Source organism: Tursiops truncatus, chromosome 18, assembly GCF_011762595.2.
Source record: "Tursiops truncatus isolate mTurTru1 chromosome 18, mTurTru1.mat.Y, whole genome shotgun sequence".
Taxonomy (NCBI): Eukaryota; Metazoa; Chordata; class Mammalia; order Artiodactyla; family Delphinidae; genus Tursiops; species Tursiops truncatus.
Genome location: NC_047051.1, coordinates 6434367 through 6455654, shown reverse-complemented (window position 1 = coordinate 6455654; position 21288 = coordinate 6434367). Strand labels below are relative to the sequence as shown.

General features: G+C 42.5%; 1 protein-coding gene across 1 annotated transcript in view; it reads right to left on the bottom strand.

The window, feature by feature from the left end:
* Positions 1-4254: 4254 nt before the first annotated feature.
* LOC141277099 (microtubule-associated tumor suppressor candidate 2-like) overlaps positions 4255-21288 on the bottom strand; it is a 210330-nt gene continuing 193296 nt past the window's right edge. Inside the window, exons 6-8 of the mRNA XM_073795480.1 lie at positions 4746-4957; positions 4463-4658; positions 4255-4376 (exon numbers count right to left, since the gene is read on the bottom strand). Coding sequence (XP_073651581.1) covers positions 4255-4376; positions 4463-4658; positions 4746-4957 — 530 coding nt within the window. The remainder of the gene's footprint in view (positions 4377-4462; positions 4659-4745; positions 4958-21288) is intronic.

Here is a 21288-nt window from a genome sequence, read left to right as displayed (position 1 = left end):
AGTCCCTGGATTTCCATCCGCAAATCATTAACTAATCTACCCTGGGCTTCAAGATAGGGAGGGGCCACCACTCTGCAGACAACCAGGTTGGACTGTCCTCTGCCCGTACACACGCTCCCCCTCCTCTTTACTCACAATAATCCCTCCCAGCTCTCTGTCCCGGCCCCTGCCAGTCTCCTTCCCAGGGCGTCCCTTCCCACTCACAGTGCTGGGCTTCTACCAGAACATACACCATTTTTGTTTGTGGCTTCAGGTTGACTATTACCTTAGATCATTTTCTCTAAGCATCCTCTACATGTGTTTAACTTTTAGATTATTGTTTCACATTTTGTTCTTCCCCCTTAACTACATCAAAACCTTGAAGGCTGGGTGGAGAGAGAGAGAAACGACCACAATATTGTGGGAAAAATATGGGGTGGATACGGGCTGACCTGCATTTGTATCGTGGCTCCATTGCTTTCCAATTCTGTTGTCTCTGGAAGGCTACATAACCTCCCTGAGCCTCGGTCTCCTCGACTGTCACATGAGAATAGTGTCCACACCAGGGTGGGTTAAAATACTATATGTAAAGTGTCTAGGACATAGGAGATGGTCAATAAACAGGAGCGATATTGTTATTAAGGTGCTTTGCCTTCTACTTTTTTGAACCCTCCACAGAACCTTTCATATGGTCGGGGCAGGGTTGATAAAAATCTACTAACATAAGTGAATTAAAGATGAAAAGTTAAGTATATGAACTATATTTAAAAATATGTATCCCTAACTAACAACAAAAACATAGATAAAATGGGACTAAAGCTGCAACTAAAGAGCTGGCAAGACACAACTAAGGAGCCTGCCTGCCACAACTAAGACCCAGCACGACCAAATAAAAGAAATAAGTAAATATTTTAAAAAACATAGATAAAGTGAATACGGAAACATGTCATTAAGTATTAAACCTAAATGATGAGTATTTGGGTGTTATTCTTTCCACACTTCTCCACAATTATTCAATATATTTTTTGTGATAAAACGTCAAAGAGTAAAAGAAAAAAATATACATTCATACATATACACTTTAGGGAGAAGGAGGCTGATGCATCATTAATTTTGATTAAGCTTAGAAAGTACACAAATGCTTGACATAAATTTTCATGCCTTGTAGGCCTAAACTATTTAATAAGAAATAAGAAATAGTTAAAAACCATCGTCTATCACATTCATAAAGTTAATGATAAAAATGACACAAACCAATATGAAAAAATATAGAATAAATATAATAAATCTGATTAAAACTAAAACGAAAATAAATACACCCTCAGATGTAACCTGTGTAAAACCTGATGCTACAGGGCGAGGCAGGACCACCTCCTGGATTAGCCGCCAGGGGCTGCCAAAGAGTAGCGTTCCCGGGAACCAGGCAGCAAAAGGTAAAAGTCTTTTAACTTGACCCTGAGAAGTGAGAGTCCCTGAGAATCACACTTATTAGTACAGTCCCCCCAGAGGTCTGGGACCACGGATTTCAGCACAGCTGTCTGGCCTGTGGTGAGGACCGTGCCTTGTTAGGGGGAACCGAGCTGCCTGGAACGAGCACAAGCGTGAGGTAGGTGTTGGCAACTAAATGTGGCATCTTAGCATCCCTGGACGCTGGGCTCAGGCTGTACCACAGCTGACAGCTTTCACAGCCGCCCTGCCAGGAGCTGTGAAACATGGGGCAGAAATGAAAGATCCCTATCCAGGTTCCGAATTCCTTTTTCCAGTGACCTCCATACTTAATAGCATCAGCACATTCTGGAAAAAATATACAGCAGCAGCAGCTGAACAGCTGGACTAGAAGATTAATTCTATTCTTAAAGTTCACCCCAAGCCAAATCCTTTATATACATAAAATGAAATAAGAGGGGTGTGGTCTGTGTTTCAGCTTTACATTCCTCACATATGTCTTATTCAACCCGCTGGAGAGTAAAACATTTGTCACATTTTCCTTGTCCTCAAAAAGAATGTTTTACTGAATATTTGTTCAAAGCACCTTTGCCCATTAATTCACTCCATTCTCACAATAACCTTGTAAAGAGTTATTATCAAACCTATTTGAAATTGAGGAAACTGAGAGTCAAAGATGACTCTCATCAGAGGTGATTCTGCAGCGGGAAGCCGAGGGGAGCAAGGACGTATTCCCGTTGGTGATGCTGTCACGGCTCAAAGAGGGGCCGCAACTCGCTCAAGGTCTCGTGCAAGATGGAGGTGGAGGTGGGACCGGCTCCTTGCTGGCACGGCCCCCTCTCTCCACTACGCCTGCTTTGTAGACGAATATGCTACAGCGTAGAAAAGATACAGGGGTAGAGTTCCAGCAGGGTCTTCTAAGCAGAAGAGCAAAGAGATACTGCTTTTTCAGGCTGGCTATGGAGGCCACGCCCTGCACAGCTGCCATGCTGGGCTGTGACCATTGCCCCATATATAACAATAATAATAATAATGCATTGGCTTCCCCCAAGAGGGACACGGGTCATGAGAGCATCTCAGGATCCTGAGCCCTTGTAGTAGGGGCCCCATCATCAGAATTCCCAGGTTGCCTGGCCTCCACTTCCCCGCGTGCTCCACTCTGGTCACACCCCCTGGTCTAGTCTGGTATTCCTGGAAAACTCTCAAATCAATCATCTTAAACCATGTAGAACACATGCCAGCCTGAGTGGAAGCCGCTTATGTTCAACTGCAGACTTTAAAAATGTCCATTTTTTCTTCTGAGGTGTCTCTGGAGAAAGAGTTGAGATCAGAAGGACGGAAAAAAGAGCACACCGTGTGGGAAGTGAAATGCCATGGCCATTGGGGAGGCCTGTCTGGAGCTGCTGGCTGTGACTTACTGAAAAGAAAATGAAATTCGTGCCCACCATCCATCTTGCTGAAATGTCATGCCGAGTGCGGCTCCAGCCAGTAGGGGGGTCTCATGGAGATGGCTACAAATCACCTGCCCTTGGGTCTCTGCTTGAAGAGCCATGTGTATGCTGCAGTGAAATAAAACTCGTGGTCCATGGGCCAAAAGGAATTTTCCTGGGGCCTAGAAATGCATCACTACAGGGAACCGACCCTTATTCAACACAGGAACTCTCTTCTCTGCCATGACGCCATAAATGGGGTCCAAAAGTTCTAACTTGAAAACACAGCGCATGTTACCAATGTGTTAATTCGATGTCTGCTGGCATATCTATCCACACGAAACCTTTATCAAGGATTTGTCATGAAGCTGGATGATGTATGGAAGGTGCAATCCCAGAGCGGGCAGAGTTACAAAGTAAATGTTATCACTGAACTGCAACGAACAACGCTGTTTTCCTCTCTTTATTAAAGACTTCACAGTCAGTGGAAAATACACATCCAGCTGAAGAACGGAAAACACGTCACTCTTTGTCTAATAAGAAAAATGCTCAATATTTACCATGGCAAGTCTGGCCCCTTTGGCACCTCAAAAATGTGTTTGTAACTTTAATTCTTACAGGGGTGAGAACGCAGCAACTGCAGCTCTTTAAGGTTGACCCCAGTGGTACTAGACCAGAAGGGAAGACATAAAATTCAAATTGGCCATTTACTGCTGGTGTTAACACTTTGACCAGGGAAGAGGCAGAAACTATTGGTAAAACTGAAACCTGTTTGTCTTGTCTTCCATCACAACAATAACTTGGTAATTAGCTCTTTGGGCCAGAAGCTTTAAGCAAGAAAGGAAACAACAGAACAGGTCAGCTCAGGCTTCCACACTGTAGGGCAAGAGAGGCTGCAGGCTATCGTCAAAGGTCAGAGAGCCCTCCACACTTCACGGTACAGATAATAAAGGAAACCAGCGGGCATGGTGCTGGTTAATATTCTTCTGATTTTCTTCTTTAAATTAGTTAGAAATTTAGTTAGTTCATTTTCTTAGTTGGGGGGCATTTATAAAGCATTTTTACCTTCATTTACAGATACCGGAAGGTCCATACATGAAACTAATGCCTTACGGGTTACTGATGTGCTAACTGATAATGTTTAAACCTCAAAGGTAAATGTTCAAGTTCTCCCCCAAACAGGGCTTGGCCACCTCAGGGTGGAGCACGAACGCACAAAGACAGACAGACCCGCGCTCCCACCGCCGCCCTTTCACATTCAGAGGCAGGAAAGCCAAACTACACCATGGCTGGTAACAGACTCGGAGTCCGGATGGCCCAGGAGCCTCTGGACACTCAGGCTGAGGGAACCAAGCCTCTCTGCACTGTCAGAAGAACCGAGGGGGCAGGGAGGACGCCCCTACCCCATGCTGTCCCGCGTGCACTGTGAGCGTGGCCCCGAGGAGAGGCCCCAGCCCGGCACCTTCCGGGTCCCCTCAACAGCCAAAGTGGCACCGCCCTGTGGCCCTGGCTCCCTCTGTACTGAAAGGTGTAGACAGTTCAGACCCTGGCCGTCTCGGGTCTAAAATGCAAACATTCACGTGCTCCATTCTCTTCCAAGACCTCACCTTCAAAGCGTTCATTTATGCCCTTTCCCTTCTTTTTTACACCATTTTCCCTTCTGCAGTCCAGGTTATGGATCCTTCCTCCCAGACTAACGTCTTCCACGCTCAAGTCTAAACTGGGCACCCAAAACATTACGCGGTGCTGGCGGAGATGCTGTATGACCTGAAAATCAAACTGGTCTCTAACCCCAAACTCGAACTGAAACACACACACACAACAACCGTCACCACCGCCATCCTCCCCGCGAACCGAAAGCCCTTCAACATTCACCAGATGTGGACTCACCTTCCTGAAGAAAAGCTGAGTGGACACGGCGAGTGCCTCAAAGCCCCGGACGGCCTTCCTCAGCTCCCCCTGCACGAGGCCCAGCTGCCGCGCCTGCTGTTCGTACCGCTCCTTCAGCCGCTGCACCAGCTGCCGCTCGGCCTCTCGGGCCTGCGGGTCCGGCTTGGGGGAGGCCCCGTTGCGGGGGGCCGTGGGCCTCTGCTTGGGGTATCCTAGAAAGAAAAACAGTCACCTGTGAGTCACATTCAGCCCGAATGTGACAACCGCTCCTTATGACCGAAGGATTCCATCAAGTAGCTGACAAGGAATTGCCCATCATTTGTCATTTTAGGTGTTACAAATGAAAAACGGGGACTTTAAATATGACTCTGTTGATGTGGTCTGAAGTGCAAGGTTTCAGGCCTGGAAAAAAGAGTACCACACAAAACGGCCCAATTCCTTCTAGCTGCCTGCATTCTTCTGGGTCTGCTTAGAGAGACTGGAGCAGTTGTGTTTTTGTTTTTGTTTTTGTTTTCTTCAAGGGGATTCCTCTTTGAAAATGTCTAATGGGAAATCAATCAGTCAATCCAGGTCGAAGTCAGAGTTAACACCTAGCAACTCTTTCACTGGGCATCGGGGAGTAAACGCCTACACGCCCTCCCCTCCCTTCAACCCTTTCTTTAATGTCAGGTTCAAGTCACGTGTCTGATGACCTCTGCTGCAGGGATTTCTGGCTTTAGATTCCTACAGCACCCATGCCCTGCATGTGAGCATTCACACCACCCCCACGGCTGAAGGTCCAGTCCCAGCCACCATAACCCCTCACCTTCTAACGGGAGCCCTGCTTTTTCTCATCTTTCACTGCACAGAAGCCAGAATGATCTCTATAAACAGAAAAGAGCCCACGGCCCGCGTGGACCCCTCCCTCCACTCCTTACGCTCCGCTGCAGTAAGAAGAAAGTGCTCGTTCCTTACACGGCCCACAAAGCCTCTGAGATCTGGCTCCTGCTGGGCAAATGTTAGGGGTGTGTGTTGAGAAGGGTGCACAGAGGGAAGAACCAGAAACTCTGCCTGGGGTTGGGGAGGCTTTAAGAAGATTATCAGGCTGAAGCATTAAGGCGTAAAGGCCCAGGAAAGAGCTCAGAGACAAGCACTGCATCACGGTCCCAGACCCTCGGGTAAGCAAGAGTCTTCCTCGGATCGGCTGTACTTCTAGCATGAGGCTCAGGCAGACCTGACACCCCCAGAGAGCCCTGCGGTGGCCAGTGGACTTACGTTCCCAAGAATATTCTTTCCTTGGCTCCAACAGGTCACGTCCTAGAGGACATGACAGGGACACGGACCACACAATCATGAATAAACTTTAATGTTTCCACCGTTCTTTCGTCTCCCCGCTCTGCCTCCAAAACATCAGGGCGTAACATATAGAACAAATCGGAAAGCAGTGGCCTCTTCGGTACCTGATACCGTGAGCTGCAGCAGAGTCATGGGCCTGAGAACACACAATGGCCTCACCTTTTAAGGGGAAAAGATTGTTAACTGATCTAAATACTTCTGATTGTTAATTTAATGGTAACCATGCTAATTTTAATCAAATCTTCCTCCTTTTAAGAAATCATCAGAGGGCTTCCCTGGTGGCGCAGTGGCAGGCGCAGGAGTCCGCCTGCCAATGCAGGGGACGTGGGTTTGAGTCCTAGTCCGGGAAGATCCCACATGCTGCGTAGCAACTAAGTCTGTGCGCCACAACTACTGGGCCTGTGCTCTAGAGCCCATGAGCCACAACTACTGAAGCCTGCGTGCCACAACTACTGAAACCCGCACTCCTAGAGCCCGTGCTCCGCAACAAGAGAAGCCACCGCAATGAGAAGCCCGCGCACCGCAACGAAGGGTAGCCCTGCTCACCGCAACTAGAGAAAGCTCGCGTGCAGCAACGAGGACCCAACGCAGCCAAAAATTAATTAATTATAAAAAAGAGGAAATCATCAGAGACTGGAATATGACATATCTTCAACTAGTACGGCTTAATGGAATAGTAGAATGTGAAATTATTGCTTCTTTAAAACTGTCTTTGCGGCATAAGAGTATACAGCATTCCAGAAGGCAAATCAATCTTAATATATACTTAATTCCAACATTCTCAATACTGAAAACAAAAGAAAAATAACTACTGACAAAGTGTGAGAAATTTCACTGCCTGCATTAAATTCTAAGGCACAGCCTAAGGCCCAAGGCACACTTTCCTCAGGGTTACCGTTTGCCATTTTATCACTGCGGCTGGTGATTTTATAAACACTCCAGTGTTTGTAATGTGTTGAGGTACCGGGTGCCTGACACCATTACAACAGAAGGCACTTCTTTTAGAAATCTAAAGAAATAATAAAACATCCTTCCAGCTCAGCCAATTAAAGCTAATTGCAATCTATAGCATACAGAGTTACCTCTGAACTTGTGGATATTAGTAAATGTTCATGTTTCCCTGTGTTTCTGGCTGTCAGATTTATCCTCTATTATTATTACCATCATCATCATTATTTTTAGGTTAGCAATTATATTGTGAACAGCCGATATGAAAGGATTTGGTGAAATCCTATTCTTGGTGTTTACTTTGATACTGGTGTTGTTATTAAACCGGTTTTATTCACACACTCAATATTCGAGGGTTCTACTGAACACCGGTATACTCAGTCCACGTTTCTACTCCTGGGGCCACCAAACCGATGTTCTGAGCCAGGACATTGGCTCCCCTGTTAACATCAGCTTTTGACATGAACATATCAAGCCAATGTTTAGCCGTACTGTGACACCACACTGCCTGATGAAACCAGTCCTTGCGTGGGACTCCAGGCTGGCGGCACTTCACAGCACAGACCAACGCTCAGGCCTCAGTGCTAAGACTACTGGAAGGAAACGTGGAGAAACAAGGTTGCATGTGAAGTTCTCTATCGCTTTTAGTTGAAAAGGGATATGGGGAGGGGGAAGGGTAAGCTGTGACAAAGCAAGAGAGTGGCATGGACATATATACACTACCAAACGTAAGGTAGATAGCTAGTGGGAAGCAGCCGCATAGCACAGGGAGATCAGCTCGGTGCTTTGTGACCGCCTGGAGGGGTGGGATAGGGAGAGTGGGAGGGAGGGAGACGCAAGAGGGAGGGGATATGGGAACATATGTATATGTATAACTGATTCACTTTGTTATAAAGCAGAAACTAACACACCATTGTAAAGCAATTATACTCCAATAAAGATGTAAAAAAAAAAAAGAAAAGGGAACTGCCATCTTTTTAAAAATTGGGTTGGCCAAAAAGTTCATTTGGATTTTTCTGCAAGATGTTATAGAAAAACCCAAATGAATTTTTTGGCCAACCCAATATATCAAATATAACTTTGCCTGTGACTAATAATCATTTGACTGTCGTCAGCATAGCTCTGATCCTCGCTAAAAACAGCATTCTTTTCCTGTGCTGTGGATTTTGTCAAATATGTCTACAGTTATTCCCTGAAGTATCGTTCTGTCACTCACTTTCCTGTCCGCCCATATGTCCGACCATCCCCAGGACGGTACGGAAGGACGGCCTCACAGCCTCACCCACCGTCCTGGGGACAGAGAGCTTATGTTGAAAGAAGATGAATGACACTCAGCCAGCTTCACCTGGTTCATTAAAAATTAAAAAGGATTTTGCTTCCTTCTGCTGTCTTTTCTTAAAAGCCAGCACATGATGAAGTTTAAATACAAACCTGCTTAGGAAGTAAAGGGTAAATGGGAACACGGGACAGAAAAGTTGTGAGCCAGTGATCACAGGCAGCTCATGGAGCACATGGTCGGCACTGGAATGACTGTGATGACGGTGACCCACTTCTGACCTCTTACACCCAAACTTCTCTGGAAAAGCCACCATACACGCTTCAAATGAGGGCCGTGCCACATCCCCTGAGGACATTTCCATGCGCTGGAAGATTTTATTACCTCCTTCCCTGTTCTTTGTGGTACTTATATTGTTTCTGGGGAGGTCAAAGGTTCAAGGCAGGCAGACATGCCACTGACTTCTGTCTGCAGCCAGGTAGAGTCAAGTTACGTGTGTTTAGTCTCTTTCCAAAAAAAAATCAAAACTCTGGTCGCCTAGAATATTCTGATTTCCATCCAGTTAAACTAGGAAACTGAGATAGCTTCATCCACCAGAGGGCAGACAGCAGAAGCAAGAAGAACTACAGTACTGCAGCCTGTGGAACGAAAACCACATTCACAGAAAGATAGACAAAATGAAAAGGCAGAGGACTGTGTACCAGATGAAGGAACAAGATAAAACCTCAGAAAAACAACTAAATGAAGTGGAGATAAGCAACCTTCCAGAAAAAGAATTCAGAATAATGATAGTGAAGATGATCCAGGAGCTCGGAAAAAGAATGGAGGCAAAGATTGAGAAGATGCAAGAAATGTTTAACAGAGACCTAGAAGAATTAAAGAACAAACACCTGGAAGAATTAAAGAAAAAACAGACAGAGATGAACAATACAATAACTGAAATGAAAAACACACTAGAAGGAATCAATAGCAGGATAACTAAGGGAGAAGAACGGATAAGTGACTTGGAAGACAGAAGGATGGAATTCACTGCCACGGAATAGAATAAAGGAAAAAAAATGAAAAGAAATGAAGACAGCCTAAGAGACCTCTGGGACAACATTAAACACACCAACATTCGCATTATAGGGGTCCCAGAAAGAGAAGAGAGAGAGAAAGGACCGGAGAAAATATTTAAAGAGATTATAGTCAAAAACTTCCCTAACATAGGAAAGGAAATAGCCACCCAAGTCCAGGAAGCACAGTGAGTCCCAGGCAGGATAAACCCAAGGAGAAACACACCGAGACACACAGTAATGAAATTGACAAAAATTAAAGACAAAGAAAAATTATTGAAAGCAACAAGGGAAAAATGACAAATAACATACAAGGGAACTCCCATATGGTAAACAGCTGATTTCTCAGCAGAAACTCTATAAGCCAGAAGGGAGGGGCACGATATATTTAAAGTGCTGAAAGGGAAGAACCTACAACCAAGATTACTCTACCCGCCAAGGATCTCATTCAGGTTCAATGGAGAAATCAAAAGCTTTACAGACAAGCAAAAGCTAAGAGAATTCAGCACCACCAAACCAGCTCTACAGCAAATGCTAAAGGAACTTCTCTAAGTGGGAAACACAAGAGAAGAAAAGGACCTACAAAAACAAACCCATAACAATTAAGAAAATGATAATAGGAATATACATATCGATAATCACCTTAAATGTGAATGGATTAAACGCTCCAACCAGAAAACACAGGCTCGCTGAATGGACACAAAAACAAGACCCGTATATATGCTGTCTACAAGAGACTGACTTCAAACCTAGGGACACATACAGATTGAAAGTGAGGGGATGGAAAAAGATATTCCATGCAAATGGAAATCAAAAGAAACCTGTAGTAGCAATACTCATATCAGATAAGATCAACTTTAAAATAAAGAATGTTACAAGAGACAAGGAAGGACACTACATAATGATCAAGGGATCAATCCAAGAAGAAGATATAACAATTATAAATATATATGCACCCAACATAGGAGCACCTCAATAAATAAGGCAAATGCTAACAGCGATAAAAGAAGAAATCGACAGAAAGACAATAATAGTGGGGGACTTTAACACCCCACTTACACCAATGGACAGACCATCCAGACAGAAAATTAATAAGGAAACATTAGCCAATAGACCAGATAGATTTAGTTGATATTTATAGGACATTCCATCCAAAAACAGCTGATTACACTTTCTTCTCAAGTGCACACAGAACATTCTCCAGGATAGATCACATCTTCGGTCACAAATCAAGCCTTGGTAAATTTAAGAAAACTGAAATCATATCAAGCATCTTTTCTGACCACAACGCTATGAGATTAGAAATGAATTACAGGGAAAAAAACTGTGAAAAAAAACACAAACACGTGGAGGCTAAAGAATACATTACTAAATAACCAAGAGATCACTGAAGAATTCAAAGAGGAAAGCAAAAATTACCTAGAGACAAATGACAAAGAAAACACAATGATCCAAAACTTATGGGATGCAGCAAAGGCAGTTCTAAGAGGGAAGTTTATAGCAATACAATCCTACCTCAAGAAACAAGAAAAATCTCAAATAAACAATCAACCTTACACCTAAAGGAAGTAGAGAAAGAAGAGCAAACAAAACCCGAAGTTAGTAGAAGGAAAGAAACCATAAAGGTCAGAGCAGAAATAAATGAAAAAGAAACAAAGAAAACAATAGCAAACATCAATAAAACTAAAAGCTGGTTCTTTGAGAAGATTGATAAACCTTTTGCCAAACTCATCAAGAAAAAGAGGGAGAGAACTCAAGTCAATAAAATTAGAAATGAAAAAGGAGAAGTTACAATGGATACCACAGAAATACAAAGCATCATAAGAGACTACTACAAGCAACTCTATGTCAATAAAATGGACAACCTGGAAGAAATGGACAAATTCTTAGAAAGGTATAACCTTCCAAGACTGAACCAGGAAGAAATAGAAAATATGAACAAAGCAATCACAAGTAATCTGTGATTTAAAATCTTCCAAAAAACAAAAGTCCAGGGGCCAGATGGCTTCACAAGTGAATTCTATCAAACATCGAGAGAATAGCTAACACCCATCCTTCTCAAACTCTTCCAAAAAATTGCAGAGGAAGGAAAACTCCCAAACTCATTCTACGAAGTCGCCATCACCCTGATTTCAAAACCAGAAACAGATACTACAAAAAAAAAATAAAGCTACACACAAATATCACTGATGAATATAGATGCAAAAATCCTCAACAAAATACTAGCAAACAGAATCCAACAACACATTAAAAGGATCATACACCATGATCAAGTGGGATTTATCCCAGGGATGCAAGGATTCTTCAGTATATGCAAATCAATGAATGTGATACACCATATTAACAAATTGAAGGATAAAAACCATATGCTCATCTCAATAGATGCAGAAAAGGCTCTTGACAAAATTCAACACCCATTTATGATAAAAACTCTCCAGAAAGTGGACATAGAGGGAAACTACCTCAACATAATAAAGGCCATATATGACAAACCCACAGCAAACATCATTCTCAATGGTGAAAAAATTAAAGCACTCTAAGATAGGAACAAGACAAGGATGTCCACTCTCGCCACTATTATTCGACATAGTTTTGGAAGTTCTAGTTTGGGAAGTTCTTCTCTAGAACTAGAGAAATAAAAGGAATACAAATTGGAAAAGAAAAAGTAAAACTGTCACTGTTTGCAGATGACATGATACTATACATAGATAATCCTAAAGATGCCAGCAGAAAACTACTAGAGCTAATCAATGAATTTGGTAAAGCTGCAGGATACAAAATTAATGCACAGAAATCTCACGCATTCCTATACACTAACAACGAAAGATCAGAAAGAGAAATTAAGGAAACAATCCCATTCACCACTGCAACAAAAAGAATAACATACCTAGGAATAAACCTCCCTAAGGAGATAAAAGACCTGTACTCAGAAAACTATAAGACACTAATGAAAGGAATCAAAGATGACACAAACAGATGAAAAGATATACCATGTTCTTGGATTGGAAGAATCAATATTGTGAAAATGACTATACTACCCAAAGCAATCTACAGATTCAATGCAATCCCTATCAAATTACCAATGGCATTTTTTATAAAACTAGAACAAAAAATCTTAAAATTTGTATGGAGACACAAAAGAGCCTGAATAGCCAAAGCAGTCTTGAGGGAAAGAAACGGAGCTGGAGGAATCAGACTCCCTGACTTCAGACTATACTACAAGGCGACAGTATGGTACTAGCACAAAAACAGAAATATAGATCAATGGAACAGGATAGAAAGCCCAGAGATAAACCCGCGCCTAATCTATGGTCACCTAATCTATGACAAAGGAGGCAAGGATATACAATAGAGAAAAGACAGCCTCTTCAATAAGTGGTGCTGGGAAAACTAGACAGCTACATGTAAAAGAATGAAATCAGAACACTCCCTAACACCAAACACAAAAATAAACTCAAAATGGATTAAAGACCTAAATGTAACACCAGACACTATAAAACTCTTAGAGGAAAACGTAGGAAGAACATTGTTTGACATAGTCACCGCAAGATCTTTTTTGACCCACCTCCTAGAGTAATGGAAAAAAAACCAAAAATAAACAAATGGGATCTAATGAAACTTAAAAGCTTTTGCACAGCAAAGGAAACTATAAACAAGATGAAAAGACAACCCTCAGAATGGGAGAAAATATTTGCAAATGAATCAACGGACAAAGGATCAATCTCCAAAATATATAAACAGCTCATGCAGCTCAATATTAAAAAAACAAAAACAAAACAAACAAAAAAAAACCCAATCCAAAAATGGGCAGAAGACCTAAATAGACATTTTGCCAAAGAAGACATACAGATGGCCAAGAGGCACATGAAAAGCTGCTCAACATCACTAATTATTAGAGAAATGCAAGTCAAAACTACAATGAGGTATCACCTCACACCAGTTAGAATGGGCATCATCAGAAAATCTACAAACAACAAATGCTGGAGAAGATGTGGAGAAAAGGGAACCCTCTTGCACTGTTGGTGGGAATGTAAATTGATACAGCCACTATGGAGAACAGTATGGAGGTTCCTTAAAAAACTAAAAATAGAATTACCATATGACCCAGCAATCCCACCACTGGGCATATACCCAGAGAAAACCATAATTCAAAAACACACATGCACTTCAATGTTCACTGCAGCACTATTTACAGTAGCCAGGCCATGGAAGCAACCTAAATGCCCATAGACAGACGAATGGATAAAGAAGATGTGGTACATATATACAATGGAATATTACTCAGTCATAAAAAGGAACGAAATTGGGTCATTTGTAGAGACGTGGATGGACCTAGAGACTGCCATACAAAGTGAAGTAAGTCAGAAAGAGAAAAACAAATATCGAATATTAACACATATATTTGGAATCTAGAAAACTGGCACAGATGAACCAGTCTGCAAGGCAGAAATAGAGACACAGATGTAGAGAACAAACGTATGGATACCAAGGGAGGAAGTGGTGGGGGGGCTGGGGGGATGAATTGGAAGATTGGGATTGACATATACACACTAATATGTATAAAATAGATAACTAATAAGAACCTATTTTATAAAAAAATAAATAAAATTCAAAAAACAAACAAAACAACAAAACAAACACAGACCTTCAAAATGGGGCTTAGTGATGGTTTGGGAGTCGTTAAATGAAAGAGTAAAAGTACTAGTTTTTTACTCTCTGACCCTTGTAAACTTCCCAACTGTTAATGAGGCTTATCCCCAATGCAAGTGTTCAATGTGAAATATATGAACAGAAATACCTAGACCAGTGTCTTGCGGTGACCTTCAGACAGACGATTTCACGTGTGCACTTCATGTCATGTGTTTTGTGGGGACCAAAATATCTGACGACTTTTACCAAGCACCTGCTCTGTGAATGACACAAGCACAGCCCAGTGGATATGCAAAGGAATGAGGTCCTGCCCTTGCCGGTAAGCAAGCGTCAGGAGGGGCCCGGACGCGGCTGGGTTTCTAGTATTGACTCCTCACCGGGGCTCTCACCGCTCAAGCACACTGCTGATCCACTCTGCAACATCTCTGACAGATCTCACGGGTTTGGGGGCATACCCTAAATCCAGAACATTCTCCCATTATCTCGGTCTTGCCCCAATCACATCCTACTGGTTGCATTACTCTGATTAGGGGCAGAGAGAATCTACGATGGTCCCAGTGACAGCTGACAACCCAGAGGAAAGAGCTAGTAACCTTATATTGTTACAAAGGTGAATGCAAACAGTTTGCGTGCAAAGGCTGAGCGCCAGCAAGAACACGACCCTTCAAGATGGAAAGAGAACATGAAAAATTCATCTGCAGTCATCTGGTCACTATCCAGAGGATTCTAATGGAGGGAAAAGCCTGGTTTAATTTTAAAGCTGGAAGCTTAACTGACATTATAACAAGCAAACTGTGCAGCATTGGGACCTGCATATTTATAATCTCAGAGAAGGCCCATGATCTTAATACTTGTAAACAAGAAAGAAAAGAATGAAAGGACACAACTCTGACAGCCCTCCAGCTTAAGGAAAAGCACTTCATGAGTTTGGTCCACATCCTAACAGAGAGGGGGTCTGTTTCTTGCAGGCTAGCACCAGCATGACACCCCGGGGAGCACCCCAGGCCAAATTCTTTGTGGTCCTGGACAGGCTTTTTCTTAAACGGATCTAAATTTATTTCAGAAAAATTTGCCCAGCGGCACACTCCCTTCTACTTAGCACTGGCACTCGTTTGCCTGCACGTGGTTAGTGGCGGGGAGAGGTGAAGGGCAGACGGCATCACGGTAGGAAATTTCCTTCCGGCCAGTTCCGAGCACGGGTGAGGGCAGGAATTACTAAATTGGGCAGCGCCCGGCCGTATAATAAGTACCCTAGAAAGAAGAGGTTTACCTTTCCCACTCCAATGAAAGAGCAGACTTTTCTATTTCGATGTATAGAAAAAGAGAGAGAAAAAAAAAGGATGTTACAAGCAGAGTTTCCAAAGACAACTATGAAAAATCTGTTACTATAATCCACGCTCTAGACAAAAACTGATGTAAAATAGTCTCATCTTCAGGAAATTTCTTATTATTTACCAGAAGTATAAGTGCTATTTATGAAGGTAAATCTGATTGCCTCCTTTCTTTGAGGGTGAAAAATCATGGTTTAATAGTATTATAGCAATTGCTTAATTTTTATATTAAAAATTATAGCTACTTCTGGCCAAGATGAAGGATGGGATTTCCCTTCTCATCTGAAACTACCCAAAACACTTGACCAAAATATATAAGTCAGTGGATTTCAAGACATTAAATATTAGGAAATGAAGCACAGTGAGCCCCAGAGTCAGAAAACAAATGAAGTGCTCCCCACAATCCCTACAATCACCTGACCGTATGGCCTGGGTGGCCTTCCAGGCCATGGCACAGAGAGGAAACCCACGGGGAGCCTGGTGGCTTCCCCAAGTCGGGAAGGTGGAGCTGCGGGCTCGGGAAGTTCAGAGGTCAGAGGTTACAGGTCAGAGTAGTCAAGAGGACAGAGACAGACAGAGACACACAGAGGGACCCCTCGAGTATCTGGACAAGTCTGATCAGTGCAGCCTGTGAGGACAGTGTCCAAGGCCAGGGAAAGCATTCCAAGCAGGATTAGAGGGAACACTCCCAAGAGCTCACAGGAGGCCAGGATTAGTTCTTGTCCCACTGGTAGAGTGGAAAACCTCACGATTCCCAGGGCATCTGAACACCCGGGAGGGTCACGCCCTGGTGCTGTGCTAAAATCAGCCTTAGACTGATCGCTAGTCGGGACCACGTAACAAGGCTGATGAGAAAGACCCAAGATGCTCAAACTCTTTCCAAGTCACATAGTTTCACCCAAGAACAAAGCTTAAGAATATTTACAGGATTAAAAAACATCCAGTACCCAAAAAGGAAAAATTCACAACGTCTGTCAGCTAAAAAAATATTCAGGCATGCAAATGTGCAACCCATAATTGGGAGGAAATGCAATCAATTGAAGCCCGCCAAGAAATGACACCTGTGATTAACAGTTATTATAACTATATGCCATATATCAAGAAGCTGGAGGAACAATTGAACACGTCAAGTAGAAACAAAGAAGACAAAAAAAAAAGACCTAAATAAAAATTCTAGAGATTAAAACCTCAAATGTCTGAGATGAAAAATACACTGGATGGGATTAAGAGTAGATTAGACACTGCATAAGAAAAGATTAATGACATGGATTTTCATAGCAGCATTACCCACAGTAGCCAAACGTTGGAAATAACTCAAATGCCCATCAACTGATGAGTGGATAAACAAAATCTGATATATCCATGTAACGGAATATTATTTAGACAAAATCAGGAATGAAATATTGATCCATGTTTTGACATGCATGAACCTCGAAAACATGCTAAATGAAAGAAACTGAAAGAAAAGGGCACATACTGTATGATTCCACTTATATGAAATGTCCAGAATAGGCACATCCCTGAAACACAGAGTAGACTAGTGGTTGTCAGGGGCTGCGGAAAGCAGGGGATGGGAGTGACTGCTGAGGGGTGTGGGTTTCTCTTGGGAGTAAATGAAAATGCTCTGGAAGTAGTGGTGACAGCTGCACAATTCTGTGAATATACTAAAAACCACTGAACTGTACACTTTAAAAAGGTGAAACGTACAGTATGTGAACTACAGTTCAGCTAACAAAGAAACTCAATCAGAATGTTCTGACAGACCCGTCTGGACAGGGGGACTCGGGGCGTTTTGCTGCCGTTTTATCAAAATGCCAGGGTCAAAACAGCTGCCTCAGAATGTCCTGTGTCCCTTTAAAATATGCTTTCTGTTATCAAGAAGCTTAGAGTCATGGAAGGGTAACAGGTCTGATATGTTGGTGCAGCACATGACCATGACCTGCAGCACAGACATAATTCCTATTTTACCAAAGAAGCAGTTGAGACTCAGAGAAGTTATGTTATTTGTCCAAAGTCATATATCACGTGAGCTACTGAGCCAGGATTTGAACCTGGTTCAGTCTGTTCTTTTGGGCCAAGCAACCTGGCAACCTTTAGAATTTGCAGAAGAGTTTCGAGTGAAGGCAACTCAGTGTAAGCATTTTCAGATGCAGGAAGAGAGCCAGTAGGAATTGGTGTCACAGATTGAAGGAAGGAAAGTTTCAGGAAGGGAGTGATCAATAATGCCAAATGCCACAGAGATGTGATAAGGAACAGGACATGTCCACTTAGACCTAATAACCAGGAGGTCACTTGTGGCCTTTGCAGGGCAGTGGAATGGGCGGGGTGGGGTGTGGCGCTAGCCGGCAGCGACGGGAGGAGTCCCTTGTAAGCAAATGGACAAAGACGGGGATCATGGAAGACTCTTTCCCAAGCCTGGCTACAAAGGTGGGGAGAGAAGTGGGTCAGAAATACGCAGGTCAGGGGAATTTTGTTGTTATGGCTTGTTTTGTTTTGGGGATGGGACTGATGACATAAAACACAGTGACCATCCTCAGCTTATCTACAGATCAGCAGGGGAGGGGAGCACACCTCAACTTCACCAGCCACTCCTCACCCAGATGACAGTAGAAGGTTCAAGGCCTGATATAGGCATCACTGGTCCAGTTCCCTTTCTTCTTTGGTATCCAGTAATCTGAAGAAAGGAGAGTCACCCTCAGAGAGGGATGAAGGAAGCAAGGAGGGGAGGCTGGAACCAAAATACTATGCCCCCAGGTCTGTCCATTATCCACTACATAGGTTTCTGTTCACCAAAGCTGGCTTGAAATTCCCCTGTGGTAATCTGGACTCGTGTTTCTGCTCCCTTGCATGCATATCCTGCTGTTTTGAACTGAATGTTTGGGTTCTCCCAAAATTCATATGTTAAATCTCTAATCCCCAATGTGATGGTATTCTGAGGTGGTGCTTTTGGGAAGTAATTAGGTCATGAGGGTGAAGCCTTCATGAATGGAATTAGTGGTCTTGAGAGAAGAGACACGAGAGAGATTACCTCTTTCCCCCACATGATGACACAGCAAGAAGGCATCCACCTGAAAACCAGGAAGAGGGTCCTCACCAGTAGCCAAATCAGCCAGTGCTTGGATCTTGGCCCCCCCCAGGCTCCAGAACTGTGAGAAATACATTTCTGTTGTTTAAGCCACCGGTATGGTATTTGTTATAGCACCCTGAGCTGACTAAGACACCTGCAGAACGCCCTTGAGTGTGAGTGGAATCTGTGAATAGGACGATTATGTAACATTATATACAAAGGGGGAGATTATCCTTGGTGAGCCTGACCTAATCAGGTGAGCCTGTTAAAAGCAGACTTTTCTCCAACTGGTTGGAGAGTGGGAAGTCAGAGATTTGAGGCCCGAGAAGCATTCAACACACCATTACTGCTTTGAAGATGGAGGGAGCTGCATGGCAAGGAATGAGGGGGCCCTAAGAGCTAAAAGTGCCCCTACAGACAGCCAGCAAGTAAACAGAGACCTCAGTCCCACAACTACAAAGAAGTGGTTCTACCAACAACTTGAATGCGCTTGAAAGTGGATTTTTCTCCAGAGCATCTATTCAAGAACTCAGCCTAGCCGATACCATGATTTCAACCTTGTGATATGCTGAACAGAGAACCCAATGAAGCTACACCTGGATGTCTGACCTGTGGAATTGTGACCTATAGAACTAATAATTGGGTGTCACTTTTAAATTTTATTTATTTATTTTTATATTTATTTTTAGCTGTGTTGGGTCTTCGTTTCTGTGCGAGGGCTTTCTCTAGTTGCAGCGAGCAGGGGCCACTCTTCATCGCAGTGCACGGGCCTCTCACCGTTGTGGCCTCTCTTGTTGTGGAGCACAGGCTCCAGACGTGCAGGCTCAGTAGTTGTGGCTCACGGGCCTAGTTGCTCCGCGGCATGTGGGATCTTCCCAGACCAGGGCTTGAACCCATGTCCCCTGCATTGGCAGGCAGATTCTCAACCACTGCACCACCAGGGAAGCCCGGGTGTTATTTTTTAAAAAGAAAAGGGAAAGGAAAAGATTAGCAAACATATAGCAGGAGAAACTAGCCAAAATTAAACACACAGAGAAAGAAGACTGAAAGAAATGAACAGAGTATCAGTTTGGACAGGTGTGGGGCAACTACCAGTGGCCTAATATATGCTTAATTGGAGTCCCTGGAGATGAGGCTGTTAGGGTGGAAAATTTTTGAAGAAATAATGGGCAAAAATTTTCAAATTTGATGAAACGTACATACCCACAGATCAAACAATCTCAAGAAAATTCAAGCACACACAACAAATCCCACAAAGAAAATGACACCAAAGTATAGTGTAATCAATTTGCTCCAAACCAGTGATAAAGAGAACATCTTTAAAGCAGTCAGAGAAGAAAAAGACACACAGGCACAGAGAAATAAAGATAAGGATGACAGTCCATTTTAAATTGGGAACCATTCAAACCAAAAGACAGTGGAACAACATCTTTAAATACCTCAAGAAAAAAATAATGCCAACTTGAATTCTGAACAAAATAAAAGTTATCTCTCAAAGATGAAGGTAAACAAAAACAGGAAGATTTTATCACCAGGAAACCTCCACTATAAGAAATTTTAAAGGAAATCCTTCGGGTAGAAGAAAGATGATACCAGATAGAAATCTGGATCCACATAAAGGAATGAAGAACACCAGCAGTGAGAACTAATTGAGTAAATCTATAAGACTTTTGCTTAAGAAGAAAACTGAGTGCTGATAATCAAAAATAACACTGTAGTGTGGGTTTATACACAGAACATACGTGGAAGGAAAATGTTTGCTAACAGTAGCACAAATGCCAGGAGGAGAGAGATGGCAGCATACTGTTGTAACTCTTATACTATATGTGAAGTGATATAATAATACACTTGAAGCTAGAATGTGTAAAGATGTAGACTCTGAACCTTAAAACCACCACTAAAATAACACGACAAGATATAGGTAGCTAATACATCAACCAAGGGGAGGAATGGAATCATAAAAAATAAGTAATGTAAAAGAAGGTAGTAAAATAGGGGGAAAAAAGAACATGTGGGATAAATAGAAAATAATAGCAAGATGGTAGATTTACTCCCAATCAAACCAATAACATTAAATGTACATCAAAGGTAGAGATTTGAGACTGGATAAAAATGGAAGAGCCAAGGATAAACTGCCTATAAAAAACCAACTTAAATATAAAGAGACAAATAGATGAAAAGGAGAAGTATGGAAAGAGGTATTCCATGCTGAAATGAACAGGAAGCTGAGTGGCACTATTAATATTGAATAAAGTAGACTTCAGGGAAAAGAATATTACCAGGGATAGAGGTTCATTTCATAACGATAGTGGAAAATTCATCAAAATGATAAACAATCCTAAACATTTATGTACCTAATAACAGAGCTTCAAAATACACAAAGCAAAATGATGACAGAGCTGAAAGGAGAAAGACAAGTCCCCAGTTATACTCTGAGATTTCAATAACCTTCTCTCAATTACCGATAGAACAGTAGACAGAAAATCAGTAAGGCTATAGCATACTTGAACAATGCTATCAACAAACTTGAACTATGACACTGTAGAATATTCCACACAGAAACGGCAGAAAAGGCATTCTTTTTAAGCACATATGAGAGATTCACCAAGACAGCCCTTGGTGTGGGTCATAAGACGAAGTCTCAATAAATTTGAAAGGATTCAAGTCATCCAAGGTATGTTCTCCAACCACAATGGAATTAAATTAGAAATAAAATCAGAAAGATCTCTGGAAAGTCCCAAATACTTGCAAACTAAAAAAACACATTTCTAAATAATCAAGGGGACACAAGAAATCAAAAAGGGAAACCTGAAAATATTGTGAACTCAATGAAGATGAAAACCCAATATATCAAAATTTGTAAATTATATATCTAAAAGCA